Here is a 21,849-nt window from a genome sequence, read left to right on the forward strand (position 1 = left end):
ATTTTCAATCTCCAACAGACAATCCAGATTCATTACTTTTATTTTGTATTATCTGTATCACCTGAGTGAATGTCTTCCATACAAAGCGGGTGGTGGTCATGAAATAATATTGTTCTTAGAAGGTAAAGTCTTGCTTTGATGAGATTTCTGTAAGCACTTTTTTCATATCTTCCTAAGGAAACATGCAATGAATATAGGGCACTGATGAAAAATGGAAAACTGTTCTGTTCCCGAGATAAAAACCTTTTTCAAAGCTCTGATGGAATAGTGTTCATCAACAAATGTGCCACATGCAAAATGATATTGTGAGTAAAGTTCAATCTTTCTTTCAAGTGTTTTGAGTTACAAGTTATTCTCTGAACTACTAAATGTATTATTTTTATTTTCTGTCAAATATACTTTTCTAAATCTAAGTGGGTAAATAAAAATGCTTAGCAGATCACTGTGATAGCTACCATCAAGTAAAGTTGGATAAATGCCACCCACTCTGAAAGATTTTAATAATAACTCATGGTATTCCAAAATATCCCAGAGGGCCTGGTATCAGTACCTCATGCAACACTTAATAGTTTTTTGAGGATGTACTTCCAAGTTGAGTTTTCTGACCCTGGGAGAAAAGAATTCTTGAGCCTGTTAAGACCTGACTCTGTTGTACCCCTGAGAATGATGCCAGACTCTTCTTGTGAGAGCCAACCAGGAGAATCAGGATACACCCTGACTCTGTGAGCTGCCAGTGTCTTCAGACATCTAGGATTATGCTAGCATGAGACGGACCCTAGGATTGACTGTGGCTTCCAACTCCCCACAACTCAGAAAGAATTAATATCCTGGAGGTTTACTGACATCTTTGCAATGCTTCTTAACTATTTCCTTCTCTCCAGTGACACTCCATAGGTGGTAAAGGCTTGAGTTATCAGTTGCAAGTCCTCAAATCAAAGGGACCGAATTTGGTTTTGAACAGGGAATTCATTCTCGGCTTCTGACCACCATCAAAACTTCAACTCTGGGGGCTTCCCTGGTGGTGCAGTGGTTGAGAGTCCGCCTGCCGATGCAGGGGACACGGGTTCGTGGCCCGGTCCGGGAAGATCCCACATGCCGTGGAGCGGCTAGGCCTGTGAGCCATGGCCACTGAGCCTGCGCGTCCGGAGCCTGTGCTCCACAACGGGAGAGGCCACAACAGTGAGAGGCCCGCGTACCGCAAAAAAAAAAAAAAAAACCTTCAACTCTGGTACCAAGCCAACACAAAACTTACCCACTGAAGATAATTATATTATAATCAGCTTTTAAAATGCCAAGTTGGTAATGTGTCAAGGCATTTAATCTGACATAGTCATTGATATCGGGATAACAAAGCTCTGATCACATGTGCTGCTCCTAATGAAGACACTGTAGGAAGATGAAGGAAGGCAGGGCAAAATTTAGGGAGGAAGGACTCCCAGGGCAAGTTGAACAATCCTTTCTTAGCCTCTTGAAAGCTGAATGTAAACCAGCAGGTGTAATATTTACTAAAGAGTTTCCTCCTTGTTACATAGGATGTTTTGTTAGGAGACTGAAACTATAAATAGAATAAATTTATTGAAAAATAATTTAAAATAAAAATTAAATGCCTTTAGACATACAAGGCGGGTTATTTATCACTTTGAGGTCACTCACGCAATTATTATCTTTATTACTTATGTAAATTATATTGGGATAAACTTGGCTTCTTAACCTGGAAAGGAGGAGACTGTATGAGGCATTAAAGTTATCTTTAAATTGCTGAATTTGCTCTGTGGGTCCTTAGAGATTGGAACCTCAGACCAGGACAGGTGGGTAGATTTTGGATCAATCTGAATATGGTCTTTCAAAGAGAGCATTCCAAAAATGATATAAATGGCTTTTAGAGTTGGTGACCACCTGGATGATGGAAGTATTTAAGGTGGGTAATCAGTTATACAGTTAACAGTAAAGATTCTTGCCTTTAATAGAACCACATTTGAGATATATTTCAGCCCTGAGGAGAGATTTACAGTACCTGTGGTTATTTCCAGACATACCTCCACTTCTGACAAGCTAGATTAAGCTGAGAAGAATAGCCAAAATTAAGTTTACCATGTATGATGTTAGACCTAAAATTGGTCAAGCATATCTGAGCTATTCTGTTCTTTGCTATCTTCCAGAGAAAAAGAAGCAAAATCCCAGAGAAGGGCCAGGCATTTAGCAAGAGCCAGGGCTACTGCCCCAGCAAAGGTGAGACTATTTGGAGTCAACTTGTCATATTTGCTTTAGAGATTATGTTCAACTCTATTCAGATCTCTTTATTTCTTAATTACTAGGTCATACCTGTTGTGAGGCCAGCTACTTAGAAGGGAGGGAACATGGCGTAGTCCAGGGGTAGGCTAAATATCTGGTACAGCTTGTCCATAGGTCCAACCCATGACCCAACTCTCTGAAAACATCTGGGGCACTGACAGATGCTAAGAGGTGGTGTAAGCCAGTGTGATGTCTGCCTTCCACGGCCGTTTCTCATTTCTACTGTCCTGTCTTAGCTCCAACAAGAGAATTCACGGGACTGTAGAACTTAAGTTCAAGTCTCAGAATTTGGACAATTTATGTATACCTGGGTCTCAGTTTTTTCACCTGTGAAATGGAATGTGGATCAAATGAGAAACTAACTTTTAAAAGCCAGCTACAATGTTTAACATGTGTTAGCAGACATTTGACTCATTTTATTTCCTTTCTCTTTTCCTCTTTCTCTTCTGACTGAACATATTTTCTAATACTTGGAGATTTCTCCTAATTCAAGTAGACTTGCTTATTTATATCTGTTTTGCAAATTGGGATTCAGGCTAATATTTGTTGGAGAAAACTGTTCTGTGGTAAAAAAAATTTTTAATTAAATAAAATGAAAGAAACTATACAGATGCAACCCAACACATAACCATTTCCCTTTATAAATAATTTTTTATTATACAAAAATTCTTATTTATACAAAAAAATAAAAGTTATAGGCCCAGACTTGTTGAACTCTCTGTCTACGATGTCTTACAATAAGTTATTGACAAAGCTGGGGCTATTGCCAGGTATTCTGACAACTACTCATATTATTCCAGGTCTCCTATGTAGCTTCTTCTCCAATATCTTCTTTCTCTTCCTCCTCTCCTGCCTCTGACACATAACTAAAATGATCAGTCAGGGAAGGCACACCCAAATTACATGAATATCCCTGGTCTAACCAAGCTACCATTCTCCTTGTCAGTGTTACTCAGGACTGTCTGAGCACCTCAGCCTCCGCAGTAGACCGAGTCAACCAAATCTTTGCCCGGGCTCAACCAGTCTCACTTTTAAAACAATAACATAGTCACCACACAATTGGTCAATAACTACAAACTCTTTGAGCAAAAGGGAGCTGCTTCTATGTTCCCCCAAATCTGTGAGCGTCAGAAAACTTTACTGATACTTTTCAAATCTGCCTTTCTTTGTGACATTTAGAGAGAGGCTTATGCTATAAAATCCATTCTCTTCCTCCTCCTCTTTTTTCTTCATGAAAAACTGATATATCATTGGTGTTTAAAAATATAAAATACAAGAAAGTGACAAACAAAAATCCCCCCAATACATACACACACACACACCATTCTTAAACCTACCGTTTTAAAACATTACTAGTGGTACGTTTTCATATGTAGACACACATTTACTGAATTTTAATGAAATAGGATTTTTAAGAAATAAAATGATAGAATATTAAGACATTATACTTCTCTGTTACCATTTTATGCCTGAATTATAATTTTGACCTCTAGATAAAGTTCCTATGGTTACATGTTTTGCTACCTAGGAAATTATTTACTTATAAATTAAGGCAGTTAATATTTAGCTGTTTGCCTTCAAGTAATTTCTGTCTAGATGTTTACTTGTCTGTGTGTGAATAGATTAATGCAATTATAGTATATTTTTATTGTTGTTATTTTCCTCTTAACTGTAAAAGAAAACAATCTACTTTCTCTGCTTAGATTTTTCCCATCAAAAATTAACGCTTTTCTCCACACCCTCTCCAGCATTTATTGTTTGTAGATTTTTTGATTATGGCCATTCTGACTGGTGTGAGGTGATACCTCATTGTAGTTTTTTTTTTTTTTCTCATTGTAGTTTTGATTTGCATTCCTCTAATGATTAGTGATGCTGAACATTCTTTCATGTGTGTGTTGGCAATCTGTACATCTTCTTTGGAGAAATGTCTATTTGGTCTTCTGCCCATTTTTGGATTGGGTTGTTTGTTTTTTAGATATTAAGCTGCATGAACTGCTTGTAAATTTTGGAAATTAATCCTTTGTCAGTTGCTTCATTTGCAAATACTTTCTCCCATTCTGAGGGTTGTCTTTTCGTCTTGTATCCTCTTGCACTGTTGGTAGGAATGTAAATTGATACAGCCACTATGGAGAACAGTATGGCATTTCCTTAAAAAACTAAAAATAGAACTACCATACGACCCAGCAATCCCACTACTGGGCATATACCCTGAGAAAGCCATAATTCAAGAAGAGTCATGTACCACAGTGTTCATTGCAGCTCTCTTTACAATAGCCAGGACATGGAAGCAACCTAAGTGTCCATTGACAGCTGAATGGATAAAGAAGATGTGGCATATATATACAATGGAATATTACTCAGCCATAAAAAGAAACGAAATTGAGTTATTTGTAGTGAGGTGGATGGACCTAGAGTCTGTCATACAGAGTGAAGTAAGTCAGAAAGAGAAAAACAAATACCGTATGCTGACACATATGTATGGAATCTAAGAAAAAATTGGTTCTGATGAACCTAGGGGCAGAACAGGAATAAAGATGCAGAGGTAGAGAATGGACTTGTGGACACAGGGAGGGGGAAGGGTAAGCTGGGATGAAGTGAGAGAGTGGCATGGACTTATATATACTACCAAATGTAAAATAGATAGCTAGTGGGAAGCAGCCGCATAGCACAGGGAGATCAGCTCAGTGCTTTCTGACCACCTAGAGGGGTGGGATAGGGAAGGTGGGAGGGAGACTCAAGAGGAAGGAGATATGGGTATATATGTATATGTATAGCTGATTCACTGTTGTAAAGCAGAAACCAACACACCACTGTAAAGCAATTATACTCTAATAAAGATGTTAATAAAAAGAAAATTAACCCTGCTTCTTACTCTCAGAATAAGATGCTTTGTTCAAGAAGTTTCCTCCTATAGACATCCTCTCTCTCTTGCATCATCAATTTATTCTTCATTACTATGTATGTCATCCTTTAACCTTATGACTCTGATATGCAATCCATCAACAAGTCTTGGTTTTGCATCCAACGTATATTCCAATTTGACTCCTTTTCATGATTTCCATTCCTACCACCCAAGTTTTCTGAAATCCTCCATAATTTCTAATCACTAACATCTTTGGCCTATGTAGAAACTTTTGTTTTTTAATTGATCAATTCATTCATTCAGTGTTTCTCATTGATTTCAGTTGCCAACTTTGTAGGATATTAAATTCATAGGTGTGTATGTGTTTCTAAGTTCCCTTTTTTGTTCATATTGTTCATTTCTTTAATAACTAATAAGACAAGTCCCCTTTCTTATCTCACTTTTTCAAAGTTGACTTACCTATGCACAGATATATATTTTTCCACATATATATTTGAAATAAAAAATTTACTAAGTTTATTAAAAATCCAACTTGAGTTTGAGAACTCAATGTGGTAAAGGCTACAGAGAATTTATAAATTAATTTGGGTAAAATTGACTTTTTACAATAGTAACTTGCCCAAGTCAAAGGCATAGAATATCTTATTAATTCATATAACTTTTGTGTATCTTATGAAATCTATAAAATATTCTCCACAGGTATTTTTTGCCAATACCTAGAAAATTTGTAATTTTATTGCTCTTTTGAGTGGTATTTTGTTGTTTATGGTATTTATATCTGATTATTGTTGGCATAGACAAATTCTATTGATTTCTATAGGTTTATCTTCTGTTAAAAACCTTTATGATATCTTGTTAATTCTTATAATTTATCTTTTAATTCTGTTGTCTTTCTTGTAAGTTGATCACATCATCTGCAAATAATAGAAGCTTTATAACTTCCTTTTCAATCTTGTCACTTCTTTCTTTTTCTTTCCTTATATCATTGGTGAGGATCTAGAGTTCAATACAGTAGTTCAACAGTAGCAATGATAATGGACTTCAATCTGCCCTTTCTCTGCCTATATTAAATGCAATATAGCCAAAGTTTCTCCATTAAGTATATTGTTTACCATAGGTGTTTTTCTATAAACTTTAGTAAGTTTAGAAGTTCCTTTCTGTTTTTATTCTTCTGAATATGTTTTGATCATTATCACATGCCTTCTCTGCAACTATTGAAATAATTTTACAATTTTTCTCTTTCACTCTATTAACATAATACATTTTTTGATAACCATGCTAAATGTTAAATCATTATTATTTTCTTAGGGTAAATCATAATCGTAATGCATTTTTTAATACACTGTTGAATTTGCATAGTTATTATTTAGAAAATTTGAAACTATTTTTGTAAGTAAAATGAGTCTATACTTTCCCCTTGCTAATTATTCTTATCTGGTTTGGGAATCAATATAAAATTACCCTGAGGGGGTGGCACTTCAGACTATTGCTGAATAAGGAGGTCAGCTAATTCCCTCCCCAAAGAACAACTATAAGGCTACACAAAATTGAGTAAAACAACCATTTTAGCATTCTGGAAATTGACCAGCAGCCTATGTTAATCTGACAATCAGTTATGCTTGAAAAACTGTTGAACTCTGGGTAAGAGCAATGGGATTCTATGATGTTCTTGCTTAATGATAGTCCCATCTCACTCCCATGGCTTGGTTGATATGGAGGGTCTACCAAAACAGAGCAGGCTGTGTGGATCAGCAACTGCACTGCAAATGTTGAAAGGGGTTTATTTAATTTTGAGTAGTGGGCAACTGACATATCCAGAGATATTTTTGGTTATTCCAGTAAGGAGAATGATCTTAGGTTATAGCAGTAAGCATATTTCTGGCTATGTCTTCATAACAGGGCAGCAGAGACAAAAAGGGACTAAGCAATTCATAAAGTCCTGGACAATCATAGGGATGTGTGCAAGCACTTAGAAGACACAAGAAAATCCCAGTGGAAAGCAAATGCTAGGGTAGACGTAAAAGTAGCCTGAAATTTGAATACCCTCTCCTACATACACAGGTCCATCTGTGGAGGATAGACACCTTACTAGCTTGAGCATAAACTCTGTCTAATCATTGGCCTACTGCTAAGTTACACAGATCCAGGGAGAAAAAACCTAAAAAGTCAGGCTTAAAAAAACCAAAAAACTACAGTCATCCCTCCATGTCTGTGGGTTCCACATTCATGGATTCAGGCAATCACAGACCAAAAATATTAAAAACAAACAAACTCCAGAAAGTTCCAAAAAGCAAATCTTGAATTTGCCCCATGCTGGCCACTATTTACATAGTATTTATATTGTACTTACAACTATTTACATAGCACTTAAATTGTGTTAGGTATTGTAAGTAATCTAGAGATAATTTAAAGTATACAGGAGGATGTGCATAGTTTATATAAGGGACTTTAGTATCTATGGATTTTGGTATCCATGGGGGTCTTGGAACCACTCCCCCAATGAATACAAAGGTATGACTGAATAAACATTTTCTTAGCATACACATCAACAGCTGCACACTATGGGAGAGCAAGAGATCAGAGATTTAGCTCAACCAAAGAAGCAAACAATAAAACAGCGAAAATCATCTTTGGAATAAATTGAGTTGCTAAACTATATTATCCATAATGTCCAGTTTTCAACAAAAATTATGAAATAGGCAAAGTAAATAGAATATATGAACCATAGTTGGCATGAAAAAATGTTAATGGAAACTGTCTGAGTGGTTCCAGATGTTAGTTTGACAGACAGAGACTTAAAGAAGCTATTTATAAGGTGTCCAACACTAAAGAAAACAATATTTGAAGAGTTAAAGGAAAACGTAATAACAATGAATAGAGATTTTCAGTGAAAAGTTATATATAACACCCTCATATACACTTGTATATGTGTATATATATATATATATACACACATATATATGTATGTATATATATAACCAAATGAAAATTCTGGAGATGAAGGGCACAATAACTCAAGTTTTAAAAATTCAGTAGAAAGGCTCAAAAGCAGCTTTGAGATTGTATAGTAAAAGAAGAATTAGTAAACTTGAAGAAAGATTAATAAAGTTTAACAAAAGAAGTACAGAAGGAAAAAATATTGACAAAAATTGCACAGAGTCGCAGAGTCCTTGAGACATCAAGAATGCCAGTATATGTGAAATAGGAATGCCAGAAATAGAAGACAGAGACTGGATAGAAAAATTATTTGAACGAATAACAGCCTAAAATGTATCAAATTTGATGAAAGAATGAATCTTTATATTCAAGAATTTCAACAAACTCTAAATGGAACAAATCAAAGAGATCTACACTTGGGCTCATTATGATCAAAATGTTGAGATCAAGAGAAAGTTTTAAAAGTAGCAAAAGAAAAATAACCCATTATATATGACTGGCTTCTCATTTAAAATAATGAAGGTCAGAAGGCAATGGAAAGAGATGCTCAAAGGGCTGAAAGAAAAAAAATGTTAACCAATATTCTATATCCACAAAAATTACCCTATAAAATTAAGGCAAAATGAAGATATTCCCATATCAATGAAATCTGAGAGAATTTGTTGCTAACAGATCTGTCTTATAAGTAATAATAAAGTTCTTTAAAGGAATGACCACCAGATGGTAACTTGAAATTAGAAAAAGAAATAAAAAGCACCAGAAATGGTAAATATAGGGGTTAATATGAAGTACTCTATAAATATATGTCCCTTATTTTCACCTAGCTTCTTTTAAAGATATAATATTGTATATAGCAATGATTATAATGCTGTTTTATTGGGTGTACAAATATAACATGTATGATAGTTACAGTACGAAAGGAGACAGAGAAAATAGAGCTACAATTGGGGCCAAGTTTCTATATTTTACTAGAATTAAGTATTAATTGGTAGTAGATTGTGATAAATTAGGATGCTTATTGTAATCACTAGAGTAACCGATCAGAAAATGACATGTATAATAAATGCATAAAATCAGCAGGAGAATAAAAAAGACGCACTAGTAATATTTAACCCAAAAAGAAGGCAATAGTGGAAGAATAGAGAAGTAAAAAGAACAAGAGTATATTAAAAACAAATAGAAACATAGCATATGTAAATACAATCCTATCGATAATTATATTAAATGTAAATGGTTTTAACATCCCAATCAAAAGGCTGAGACTATTATATGCTAAAAAAAAAAAAACCCCAACTATGTCTCCAGTACATACTCCTTAAATTCAAAGATTTAGAAAAATGTATTTTAAGTCTATTAGAAATGGGGCATTTTGGGGAGAGAATATCTCAGACCAGTATATCAATTAGTTAATATACTTATTGATACGTTCAACTTTCCTCCTGCTTAGGACACCAGCGGAGGTATTTTCTACTTTTTTTGTAGCCATGTCTCCATTTTGGTTTTCAAATGCATTAGCATATGGATACTCACAATATGCTTTCATTGTATTATTTCTTAATGTTCAGTTATTTCCAATATCACTATATATATTTTTAAATTGTCATCTTCTCTTTCTTTTTATCAGTTGTACTAGAAAACTATAACATTAGCTTTTTTATTAATTTTCTCTGTAGTTTCTGTTCTTTATGTTATTCATTCCTATTTGCTCTGCTGCTCATTTTACAGTGAATTGAGCAATACTTAGTCTTTAAATTTTAACTTTCTAAATTTCATGACAAGTGTATTTGAAGGTATCAGTGTTCATCTGTCTCAGATTTGTACTTGAAGTGTTTTCATTTGTCATTCTTTGCCAAATATTTCTTAACTTTCCTCCCTCCCAAATTTATTTAGTAACACATTATTTGATTTACAAATATGTGGTACTTTTTTTCCATTTTAAATTAACTTGTTTATTGAATTGTGGTCAAAGAACATGGGCCATATGACACTGATCCTTTGGAATTTCCTAAGACTTTCTTTGTGGCCTGATAAATATTCTACTTTTATAAATGTTTTATATCTTCTGAAAAAAGGTTTATTTTCTGTTTCTTGGATGTAGTTTTCTATTAAAATCTAATGACTTAAGTACCTTAATTTTTTCCTTTGATATATCAGCTTCTGAGAAGTGTGTGCTAAAAACTCTAACACCAGTTATTGATTTATTTAATTATATTGGTTATCACTTGACATATTTAGAGCCTGTATTATTGAATGTATGCTCATGATTATTATACCTTCTTGTTCTTTTCTTCCTTTTACTTTATGTAATGTCCTTCTTTGTTACTTATGATGCATTTGGGACTGAATTCTATATATTAATATTTTTGCTTCTGCTCTCTTCTTATTCACTTTTGCCTTGTATCTTTTCTTATCCTATTATAATATTTGTGGGCTTTTTAATTTTTCTGTAGTAAATTTTTTTCTGCTAAGGTGAGTTAGAAAATACTGAAGCCAAGCTTCAGCCTCTGCCTCGCCTGGTAAGTGTCAGGAGAGGACAAAGGATAAGACTCAGAGCTGAAGGTTCTAGAACCAGTGTTAACTCCAGTTTGCTGCCACTTCACCATGTCAAGAATCCATCTGTAAGCTCTCAGAAATTGTCAGCATCAGGAAGAATTGTTCACTGTAGGCTGTGATCCACCAGCCCTTGGGGTTTGGAGGAGGAGGAGGTGGAGTGGTAAACGCTTACACCTGTTTTCATCACCTCCCAGCTGGGCTTTTGATCTGTCCATCACCCTGCCAACATCTGTGACCTAGTAGGCTGCTGTTGGTTTCACTGGTGAAGCGGGAGAGGAGTGATGGCCCCAAGTTGATTGCTTGGATCCCTATCCCCATGCTTCTGCAATTTCTCCAGAAATGATTTTTGAGAGAAAATCAGCAGCTTTTCCTTACGCTCCTGCTTTTTCCTTATGCTCCAAACACACTTCTATTCTTTCTGCCCCTTAAACAGGAGAATCTAGTTCCTATCACAAATCTTTTGCAACTGCAGTTCTCCATGTCTGGAATGTTCTTTCCACAAGTCTTTAATGCCCGGCTCCTCCTCATTAATGCCATCTCACCTCAAATGTTACCTTTGCAGAAAGATCTTTCTTGACACTATATTTAAAATAGCCCCTATTCTGGGTGCTATCATATCATGCAGTTTATTTTTCATAGCACTTGTTATAATTTAAAGTTTTTGTATTTACTGTCTATCTCTTCCCCTATTTAACGAATGTAAATCCGTTAGAGTACATATTCCTTTTCTCTTTTTTTGCTGTGTCACAGTCTAGTGGAATGCCTAGAGCCTAGTAAATGGGTAATGGGTTTTGAGGAATAAATGAACAACCAAGTGAATGGGGTAGCACATATGGCCATGACTTAACCTGTTTTCACTCTATTTTTAACTTCTTCCTAAATATATGACATGAAGAGTGGGGTATGTTTCATAGATTTTCTTTTCTAGTTTAAATTTTTTCCTTTTTAATTGTCTTCTAGGAGAGTTCCTCAGTGTAATCTTCTGGCTCAAAAATTTATTTTACATTTGTGTCTGTCCTACTTTATTCTTGATATTGTGTGCCATACTAAGTCACAGGTCCATATCCTAAGTTTTCCAAATCTATAATAAAGACATTTTTGTTATGACAATAATGACATCAAAAAATTTGTTTTGCAATGTTCTTTGGTTTTAGATAGAAATTAAGTTCTGAACCATATTCTTTGGTTTTAGATAGAAATTAAGTTCAAGTTAACTCTGAATCAGAATATCTGGCTTATGTCACAATGATGAGTTGCCAAATAACGTTTCAGTTGGGCTAACACCTTCTTTCTATGCTAAAATTCTGTGGGCCTGTGATAATAGGGGAAGTGAGTGAGGTTACCCCCATCAAGACATTTAGCACATTGTATTTTTTTCTTTAGATGTATTTAAACTATATTTTTTGTCTTTTTTAATTGAAGTATAGTTGATTTATAATGTTGTGTTAATTTCTGCTGTACAGCAAAGTGATTCAGTTATACATACACACACACATTCTTCTTTATATTCTTTTCCATTATGGTTTATCCTAGGATATTAGCACATTGTATTTTTTTTAGCTGTATAGCATTATTTTTATGAGAAAAAGATAAATATATGTGTGTAAATATGCTTTTGCTTTTATATGCTTAGGGAAAAAAGGGAGATACCTAAAAAATCACAAATACATTTATCCCTGGAAAGTAGGATTACTCTAGGATAGTGGTTTTCAATGTTTTTTGTCTTAGGACTCATTTAAACCCTTAAAAATTATTGAGGACCCCAAGGAGCTTTGTTTATGTGAGTTATATCTATAGATATTTATTGTATCAGGAGTAAAAACTGAGAACTTGAAAAATATGTTTATTTTTCATTTTAAATTACAATAAACCCCTTACATGTTAACATAAATAACCTATTTATATAAAAAGCCACATTTTCCATAATTAAAGAAAAACAGTGAGAAGGTAACATTGTTTTATCTTTTGTAACTCTCTCTTTTATTGAAGTATAGTTGATTTATAATGTTGTGCTCATTACTGCTGTACAGCAAAGTGATTGTTATAGATATACATTCTTTTTTTTAAATATTCTTTTCCATTATGGTTTATCATAGGATATTGAATACAGTTCTCTGTAGCACGTTGTATTTTAAATGTCTCTTTGTATCACCCAGTAGATTGTGAGCAAGTTGAGGGCAAGGATTGTGTTCTACCTTTGTTCTAACACGTCATAGGTTATCCACGTTTACTAATAAATGAATAAACAAGTAAACGAGTTCTATAGTTAACCATGTGAATTATACAGTACTTACTGACCTACTTTTACATGACTGGCATTGCTCTAGGTAGCTAGTGTGCACTAGGCAGAGGGGCACTGGGCTCTATAAAATTTCTGAAAATGGTGTTGTAAGCATTACCATCCGGATGGTAAATGTGAAGTTTCTTTCCCTGTTCTTCAGGATATATGTAGTGATTTTCGGCCTTATGTGAAGGATGGAAGACTTGGATGCACAAGGGAAAATGAACCAGTTCTTGGTCTTGATGGAAAGACACATGTCAATAAGTGTGTGATGTGTGCTGAGCTATTGTAAGTATCATCACCCCCAAGCTGGCCAGCAGGTGGACCTGATGAGAATGTACTTGGTTGCTATCCTGAGAACCACTCCACAGAGAGATAAAGTCCTTTTCCTCAAGCATGTTATCCTTTGTCTTTATAAGGTGAAATGGGCCTTGCTCCCAGAGTGGCTTCTTCTCTTTTTAATTCATATTATCTGATAAAGTTTCTTTTCTTTTTTTTTTTTTTTTGCGGTACGCGGGCCTCTCACTGTAGATAGGGCTTCCCTGGTGGCGCAGTGGTTGAAAGTCCGCCTGCCGATGCAGGGGACATGGGTTCTGCCCCAGTCCGGGAAGATCCCACGTGCCGCGGAGTGGCTGGGCCCGTGAGCCATGGCCGCTGAGCCTGCGCATCCGGAGCCTGTGCATCTGGAGCCTGTGCTCTGCAACGGGAGAGGCCACAACAGTGAGAGGCCTGCGTACCGCAAAAAAAAAGAAAAGAAAAGAAAAAAAAGGAGTAGATAAAGCGGTTATGCTAGTTATTTAATTTATTTAATTATAATGACTTGAAAATGCACAGTGTTTTATAAGGCATAATATTTCAAAATTTAAAAGGTGCTCTCGTGGAATAATCTAAGTCAGTCATTTGACATGTACTGCTTCATTGAGGCATGTATAGATACTCTCACTGAAGATGACAGTCTAATTTAAAATAATGTCATGTGGCTGGATTTATTAGTTGTATGAAAGGTGGGACTTTATGAAAGGGAAGAACTGTTGGGTTAATCTTTCTCTCAGTGCCTGACACTGCTCTGAGCACTGAGACACAGATATGAGTAAGATCCACAGAGTCTTTAATATTCTGACTGTTAAAGCATAGATTCTCTAATCCGTTTGTCAGCAAGCCTTAAAGTGCTCTATTTATATCACTGGATTTTTAAAATCAGGAGAGAGAAAGATTTAACAGATTAAAGGACTTCACATCTGTCTTTGAAAATTATAGTATGCTGTGTGGAATTCAAGGGCATGTCCTCTCAGGTTTAAAAATAGTTATTATAACTGGTTTCCAGACAGGAAATCATCCTCATTTCCACTTTCTTATCTAGGAGGCATGCACTTTTAGTGCTCAAACCTGCCCTAATTCTATGATTCTGTGTTTCTTTCCATGTGCTAGCTAAAAAAGAGAATCTGACCTCCCTGACTCCTGGTTGGTTTTTTCCTCTGTAGAACTAAGATAGTCTTGTCTATCTCCAAGTTGAACTGCAGTTAGATAATAGATCTGAAAGGACTTAGAAGCTCAGTTCAATGTAGCTTTTATTAACAAGGGTGCTTTTACGTGAAGGCAAACAAGTACTTTACAAGGTTTAAAAAAGCTATACATAAGGGTGTGGATGACAACATGTACTTCAAATGCTTAGTTTGGTTTCATCCTTGTCACAGCATTGTTTTAAAGCTCTTGGTTCTTCCTGTTAGAGCAAGTTTTCCTGACAATCTTGTGTGTCAATCAAGGAGTCACACCCATCCAGTTTTACAGAACAAGGCTTCTAATTGATTGTCAGTGAGTCAGTTTCACACCCATCCTTATCTTTGGCAATTTTCTGGCTCAAACATTCAAGACAGGCAAAGCTTGTCTCATGTAAGTGGATGGGTTGAGCAAGTTGAGCAAAGGATATGGAAGTGCTTAGCACAGAACTGGACACTGAAGATATGATAAAGTCATAAACCGACCAACTATTTTCCTTTCTTAACAGCTTAAAAGAAGCTGAAGAAAATGCCAAGCGAGAAGGTGAAACCAGAATTCGACGAACTGCTGAAAAGGTAAATTTCTCATCAACACAATTTGGTTCTTGTGGACATAAATATTAACAATTTATACTTGAACCTTTAAGGTAATTCAATCATGTCATTGTTCTTCATTATTACATTGAACTTTTCTCCTTAATTTTAAAGTTTCCCAAGTTGAATTCCTAGTACAGTATTCCTAGTATAATATTCCTAAGTATATTAATCACTAGATTCAAAGTTAAAATAGCATTTCCCACCTAAAGCTCAAAATACTCTGCTTGCTTAAAAAAAACAAGAGAAGACAAAGTTTATGCAACTTAAATTCTGCTTAGTTTCCACCAGACTTCTCTTTGACTTAGTGTAAATTACTTTTGCTTTGAATAAATTAGTTAAAAAAGCAACTTAATATAAATTTGACAGGACTAACTTGAAAATAATTCCAGAATCTTTTAAACAGTATATCCACTGGTGTATTTTATGTATATTCCCACTGATGCAAATTAGTTATTCATTTTTCCATTATGGTTATTATGTTCAGAGAGGGATGCAATTATAAAGGTCATGCTTCTGATTAAACAAAAACCTCAAACAATTACTGATATTGTTTTTAAAATAACCTTAAAATTAAGGTTTTTCAAATTATTCGATGATTTAGTTTTTCAATCTAGTATAAAAAATTATTCCTTTCGTTAATTGAATATGCATTGTAGATAACACAGCCTGGATTTCTTAAATCACCAAGGTTATTAAACCCTACTTTCAATGAAAGTGATAGCAGCTACTTTGGTAATGAGTAGTCTTTTGTTGAAAAGTCAGAACACCTGAGTTTTAGTCCTTCTCTGGGTGTGTGAAACTGAGCAACTCATCTCTTCTGTCCAGGTCTCAATTTTCATTATTAGTAAAATAAGGAGGTTGGGTAAATGATCTCAATTTTACCCTCCTGTTGGATTCTGATTCTGTGTCCTGCACCCTTTGGTGCTAATAAAAAGATACTATTTTTGTGGACTGTAGGGCATATGTTTTCCTAAGGGGAGACACAGGTGCAATTTTTGGTATTTAAGAGCTGAACTTCCACTTCATAATGCCATTCAATGAAACAAATGTCCCACCCTAAATAGGGCATTCAGAATTTAAATTAAGAAACACAGAGCATTCATAATTATCCATAATGTGTTCAACACTCACTGAGATTTGAAAAGCAATTTTGTTGTGGTGGTTGTTAAATTTCAGTATAACACTTTGGGTCATCTTGTGATATTCAACATTTTATTACTTCATAAACAGGGAGTTTCTTTTCCCTTGTCTTTCATCATGCCTCAGCTACTTTTCCTTCTTTTTGTCTGTGGCTGGGATCATTGTTTTGGTGGGGTCATTTGACATGATTATGTTGAACAGGACTGCATTATTGTGATGGCTCAATATTTGCCCCATAATTAACCTGTCAGTGGGTTGATCACACAGCAGCATTTCTTTAGAATCTCCTTGGATGAATCACAACTTATAAACTGAAATTATCATTGTTTCTTTTATGGGAACCATTGAGCATCAATTTTATTACCACACTGTGATTATCAGGTGACTGTCTTCTGCGTCTGTATTCCTAGATTGTTACAACCAGGAAGTTCGGAACACACCCATTACTCCTCTAAAGACAAATATCTCCTCATTAGATTCTCTTTTAAAGTGTCCTAATGAAGTGTGAGTTATATATTTTTTAAAATCAGAGAATACTAGATCTAGAAAAGGTCCTAAAGAGCAGCTATTCTGAAAACTGCCTTTGTGTTGGTAGTGAGACTGAAGTCTCAAAGGTGATGTGACTTTGCTATGGTCTCCCAGTGAGTTAGAGCCACAGTTTAATTTCCCTTCTGACTCCAAACCACACTCTTTTTTAAAATAAAATTTTTAATTGAAGTATAATTGATATGCAATATGTTAGTTTCAGGTGTACATCACACTGATTTTGTATATATATATATATATATATATATACATTTCAAAACAGTCACCATGATAAGTCTAGATACCATTTGTCACCATACAAAGTTCTTATAATATTATTGACTATATTCCCTTTGCTGTACATTACATCTCCATGACTTATTTATTTTATAATGGGAAGTCTGTACCTCTTAATCCCCTTCACCTATTTCCCCTACCCCACCCCACTCCCCTCCCCACTGGCAACCACCAGTTTGTTCTCTGTATCTATGAGTCTGTTTTATTTGTTCCTTTGTTTTGTTTTTTTAGATTCCACATATAAGGAAAGTCATACAGTAATTACCATTCTCTGTCTCACTTATTTCACTTAGCATAATACCCTTTACAACCCATCCATACTGTCACATGGAAAGATTTCATTCTTTTTCATGACTGAATAATATTCCATCCATCCATACATACACATTGTATATATGTATATATCACATCTTCTTTATCCATTCATCTACTGATGAACACTTAGGTTGTTCCACGTCTTGGCTATTGTAAATAATACGGCAGTGAATAAACCATACTCTTTATGCTCACGTTTTTTTAGCTGAAATGGGAAGATGAGGGTCATACAGTTGAAAAAGGCCACAGAGAAGGAAGCATTTTTATAGATTATATTATAGTAATATATGCTATCAAGTAGTATTTTGGTATAGTGTTTTAAAGTTTATATATATATTTATCATATATAATTAAATATAACTTTTGTATACACACATACCCACACACACATATATATGGCCCTTATCAAATAGAATTTTCAAAACACAGAGAGAAACTTGAAAATACTGAATTCAAGCATCAATCAGGAAATTTGTGTGTATAAACCTCTTCTGAATTTTGGGAGGAAGTCACAACATTTTTAGGTTTTCTAAATAAAGATTAGTCTTGATGGTCTGCATTTCTAAGTGGGTAATGAAGGAAAATTAGGTTCACTCCTGAGGTTTCCACCTGCAGTGTTAGAAATGAACATTGATAAAGGTGGCAGAGTATATATAAAAATGGTCCACAGATCCACAGAGGAAACAAATAGAGTAAGCATAATGCTGTTGGATACCATCTTATTCCTTTTTCCTTGCAAACTAAGTAAAATTGTTCTTGACTTGTTCCATATTAAGTAGCTCTTAAGTATCTCATCTTACAGATTCTATATTCTGCTCATTGGCAACACTTTTATTTTGTCTTGGCTGCTGTGTTTTGTTATGTCTTTGTTGGAACCTCATGACAGATCTTTTATTTATTATCTTTTTCCATAGATTTGAAAGTGAACAAAAACTATCTGATTTTAGAAAGTATTTGCTCAGCCTTATTCTTTCCTAGGATCTTTTACATTTTAATAAATACACGACATAGTATATACAGGTACCGAGTAATTTGACAATGTAATTACTATTTCTCATTAATACGTTGTGTGTGTTCACCAACACTTTCTAGATATGACATTCTTTGACTATAAATCCATGATGCACATTTTCTAGATTAAAGAATAGAAAAGTGCTAAATGTAATTACTTGTCTTTTTAAAGGATTTCTGCAAGGAATATGAAAACCAAGTGAGGAATGGAAGACTTTTTTGTACACGGGAGAGTGAGCCAGTCCGTGGCCCTGATGGCAGGATGCATGGCAACAAATGTGCCCTGTGTGCTGAAATTTTGTAAGTATAGATGTGGTTTCTTTGGAGTTACTCAAAAGGTGAAGTGGAGAGTGACTAAAATGATGAATAAGAACAATGTTCATGGGAATATTTGTTGTTGAGAATTTTTGAGCTGTTTTATGTCCTCTACAAATCATAATACCACCTAATAAGTAGGCTCTAATGCTATACATTTCTTTTTTAATACAAATGGATTCTAATTTCCAGTAGGATGACTGGATTACAAAATACTTGTTTACATTTTCTCCCATGACCTTTGTAGGCCTTTTTATGAGCTAGTCATAGTACAGAATGAGGGTTAAAAGCAGGCACTAGGACTTTGATTCTTTTCCTTCAGTAATTACCCCATTGTGGCAGAATAGATGGGATGCCCACAAAAAAATCCATGTTCATATGTGAACTGGATTAACTCTATCTTTTCATCTTGGACATCTGACCCTGGGGGAAGAGCAAATCCCACAACATATAAATTATGGCACTTATAAAGATGGCTCAGGAAAGGTCTCATCACATTTTTTTTTAGATCTTTGAACTCTATGAGCTCTTTCCTACACTTTCTGACTGCCAGTTCTTGTTTTGGCCAGCTAATGTCTCTTCTATGGTTTGCATTTCAAGATTATCCTTCCTTGGATGAAATCTCCTAAAATCACTAATTAAATTCAATCTTTATAACACTTGATAATTTTATTTTATACTAGTCATCATAGTTGGTATTTGTATAATTATTTCTAGTACTATTTGTTGACTGTCACTCTTCTCTACTGGTCTGTAAGTTCTAAGAAGATAGGGTATGTGTTTATATTGTAAACTACTGAACTATATGCCCAGAGTGCTTTCCAATGCTTGCTGAAAAATAATTACTAACCAAATGTTGAATAAATAAGTGAATGAATGAATGTATGGACAAAGATCCCTGCTCTCAAGAAGCTTAAGGCTAATAGCAAAAATAATCCTTGGATGTACACACACACACACACACACACACACACACACACACACACACACACACATTGCAAGACAGAATGAAAACTGTCCTATAAGAGAAGAATATACAAGTATGAAAACACACTGAAAGATGTAGAACTCATTTCCACTTTGAGGTATGGGATGTCTTCTTAAAGAAGGTAGAATTTAAGCTGGGAAGGTTTAAAAGGGAAGATGACAAAAAAGAAAAGAAAAAGATTGTTACAGTGGAAGGAAATGGCAAACTTAAAGGCAAAATGCAAGGGGTTCTTTGGGGAAATGGTGAAGATTTCAATTTCATAAGGGGCTTTAGGGTGGTTTGAAAATGTTTGTTCTAAAACTCAGGAACACTTAGCTGTTTTTTTCCACTTGCATCTAAATGACCATTTTGTAGCTTGAAGATTCAAAACATCTATATTCACTTCCTTATTTTTGTTTCTTCCTCCAGCAAACAGCATTTTTCAGAAGAAAAAAATAAAGCAGATGAACGCCTGAGAAAGGCTAAAGAAAAAGTTAAAAGAGAAACTGAGGTGAGGATTAGTTTGATCAATTCAGTTACGACTTTTGTAGGGTGTGCATGTGTGTACTTTACTCTAGAATGCATTTTCAATATTTATTTATTTTTCCTCCACTACTAATGGGTTTCTGGAGACTAATTTTTAGTTACTATTTTATAAGATTTAGAATACTTATGACATTACAATTTTCAGCTCTATTTGGAGGAAGTTAAGGCACATTAATAAAAACAGTTCTACACTCCTGAATGAAGGTGATATATCAAGGCTTATCTGAATTCAAAGCTGATATACATTCTTCAAATGTGTGACAGTTGTTTTGGGGTTTTCATTTTGAAAGCAATAGCAATGTAAAATTTTAATATGATCCTTTTAAAATCATACGACATTCTACTTTTAAAACACCTCTTAACTAGTCATCTCCCTTTTTTCCACTGCTGTCATCTTAGCACAGATACCTAATAGCTTTCTTTTGCATTGATACATTAGCATCCTGCCTGTTCTCTATACTTCTAGCCAACATCTTCCTCAATCTTCAAGATTCAATTATTCTTCCATGTTGTTTTCACAGAGTAGGAAATACTTCCATGAACCAATGGCATTATGAAAATCTAATGTTTACAGGTATTCTAGAGTGTATTTGGACCATTTCACTCCATTAAAGAGACCCTATTTTACTTATTCCTTAGAGTTATCCCACCTTCTATGAAGTGTAGTTCAGTTTCATAAAATAGCTCATTCCCGTAGTCCACCTTCTGCCTTCATGTAACTATATCTTAATTGCTAAGGCCTGTTTCAACTGCTTTCTTTCCTTCAGTCCTAGGTTACACAGTCCTTTTAATTTTAGCTGTTAAATGTCCCTCAACTATCCTATCTTTCACTTTCAATTTCTTCCTTCCTTTCTCTCTTCCTTTTCTTTTTCTCCCTTCCTTCCTCCCTCCCTCCCTCCTTCCCTCCCTCCCCCCTTTCTCCCTTCCTTCCTTCTTCCCTCCTTCCTTCCTTCCTTCCCTCCTCCCTCTTTCCCTCTCTCCCTCCCTCCCTTCCTTCCTTCTCTTCTATAGTTTACCTAGCTTCAGTCTTTAGTCACTTAAACCCTCCACACATCCGACTGGATAATCTTTCTAAAACAAAGATTTGATTAGGTCCTTCTCTGCTATAAATATTGTTTTCCATTTCCTAAGAATAAAGTCCAAAGTCCTTTCAAAGTTTAGTAGTCTGATTTTGACTTTCTTCAAGGTCTCCTTTTAACGAGTTCCCAAACCTTCCTCTTTGTGTCCTGCTAATTCTTTAGCCACTATACTCCTGACTGTAATAGATTATCTCAAAATAACATATTCTTTTACGCCTGTGTCTTTGCATATCATAATTCCTCCTGGAGGACTTTTTTGCCACATTGTTCTCCTAGGCACATTCTAAAGATACAACTCAAATATAAGCTCTTCTCTGAACTTCCTTGGATCATTCTTTCCTATATGCTAGTGCATACTTAATTTAGACATGTGTCATATCCCTTAGCTTTTTATATTGCAATTCCTTATCCTTTTCACTTGACATAAAAGCACTAAATCACATTCATATTTAATCCCTTTAACTTAATATATTTGTTGAACACTTAAATGGATGAATCTTAATTTATTTTTTAAATTATTTTTGGCTGCACTGGGTCTTCGTTGCTGCGCACAGGCTTTCTCTAGCTGCAGCGAGCCGGGGCCACTCTTCATTGCAGTGCACGGGCTTCTCATCGTGGTGGCTTCTCATGTTGTG

General features: G+C 35.0%; 1 protein-coding gene across 4 annotated transcripts in view; it reads left to right on the forward strand.

Annotated features, from left to right (window-relative positions):
* The window catches only part of SPINK5 (serine peptidase inhibitor Kazal type 5), a 69,597-nt gene that overhangs the window by 6,494 nt on the left and 41,254 nt on the right, over positions 1–21,849 (forward strand). For 2 of the 4 annotated variants that reach the window (XM_073802672.1, XM_019924659.3), the window contains exons 3-8: positions 178–305; positions 2,160–2,229; positions 13,087–13,214; positions 14,932–14,998; positions 18,480–18,607; positions 20,019–20,100. In XM_073802672.1, the coding sequence (XP_073658773.1) occupies positions 178–305; positions 2,160–2,229; positions 13,087–13,214; positions 14,932–14,998; positions 18,480–18,607; positions 20,019–20,100 (603 nt within the window). The remainder of the gene's footprint in view (positions 1–177; positions 306–2,159; positions 2,230–13,086; positions 13,215–14,931; positions 14,999–18,479; positions 18,608–20,018; positions 20,101–21,849) is intronic. The other 2 variants (XM_073802671.1, XM_019924661.3) reach the window with 2 other exon arrangements.

This window comes from Tursiops truncatus, chromosome 3 (genome assembly GCF_011762595.2).
Source record: "Tursiops truncatus isolate mTurTru1 chromosome 3, mTurTru1.mat.Y, whole genome shotgun sequence".
NCBI classification, from domain to species: Eukaryota; Metazoa; Chordata; class Mammalia; order Artiodactyla; family Delphinidae; genus Tursiops; species Tursiops truncatus.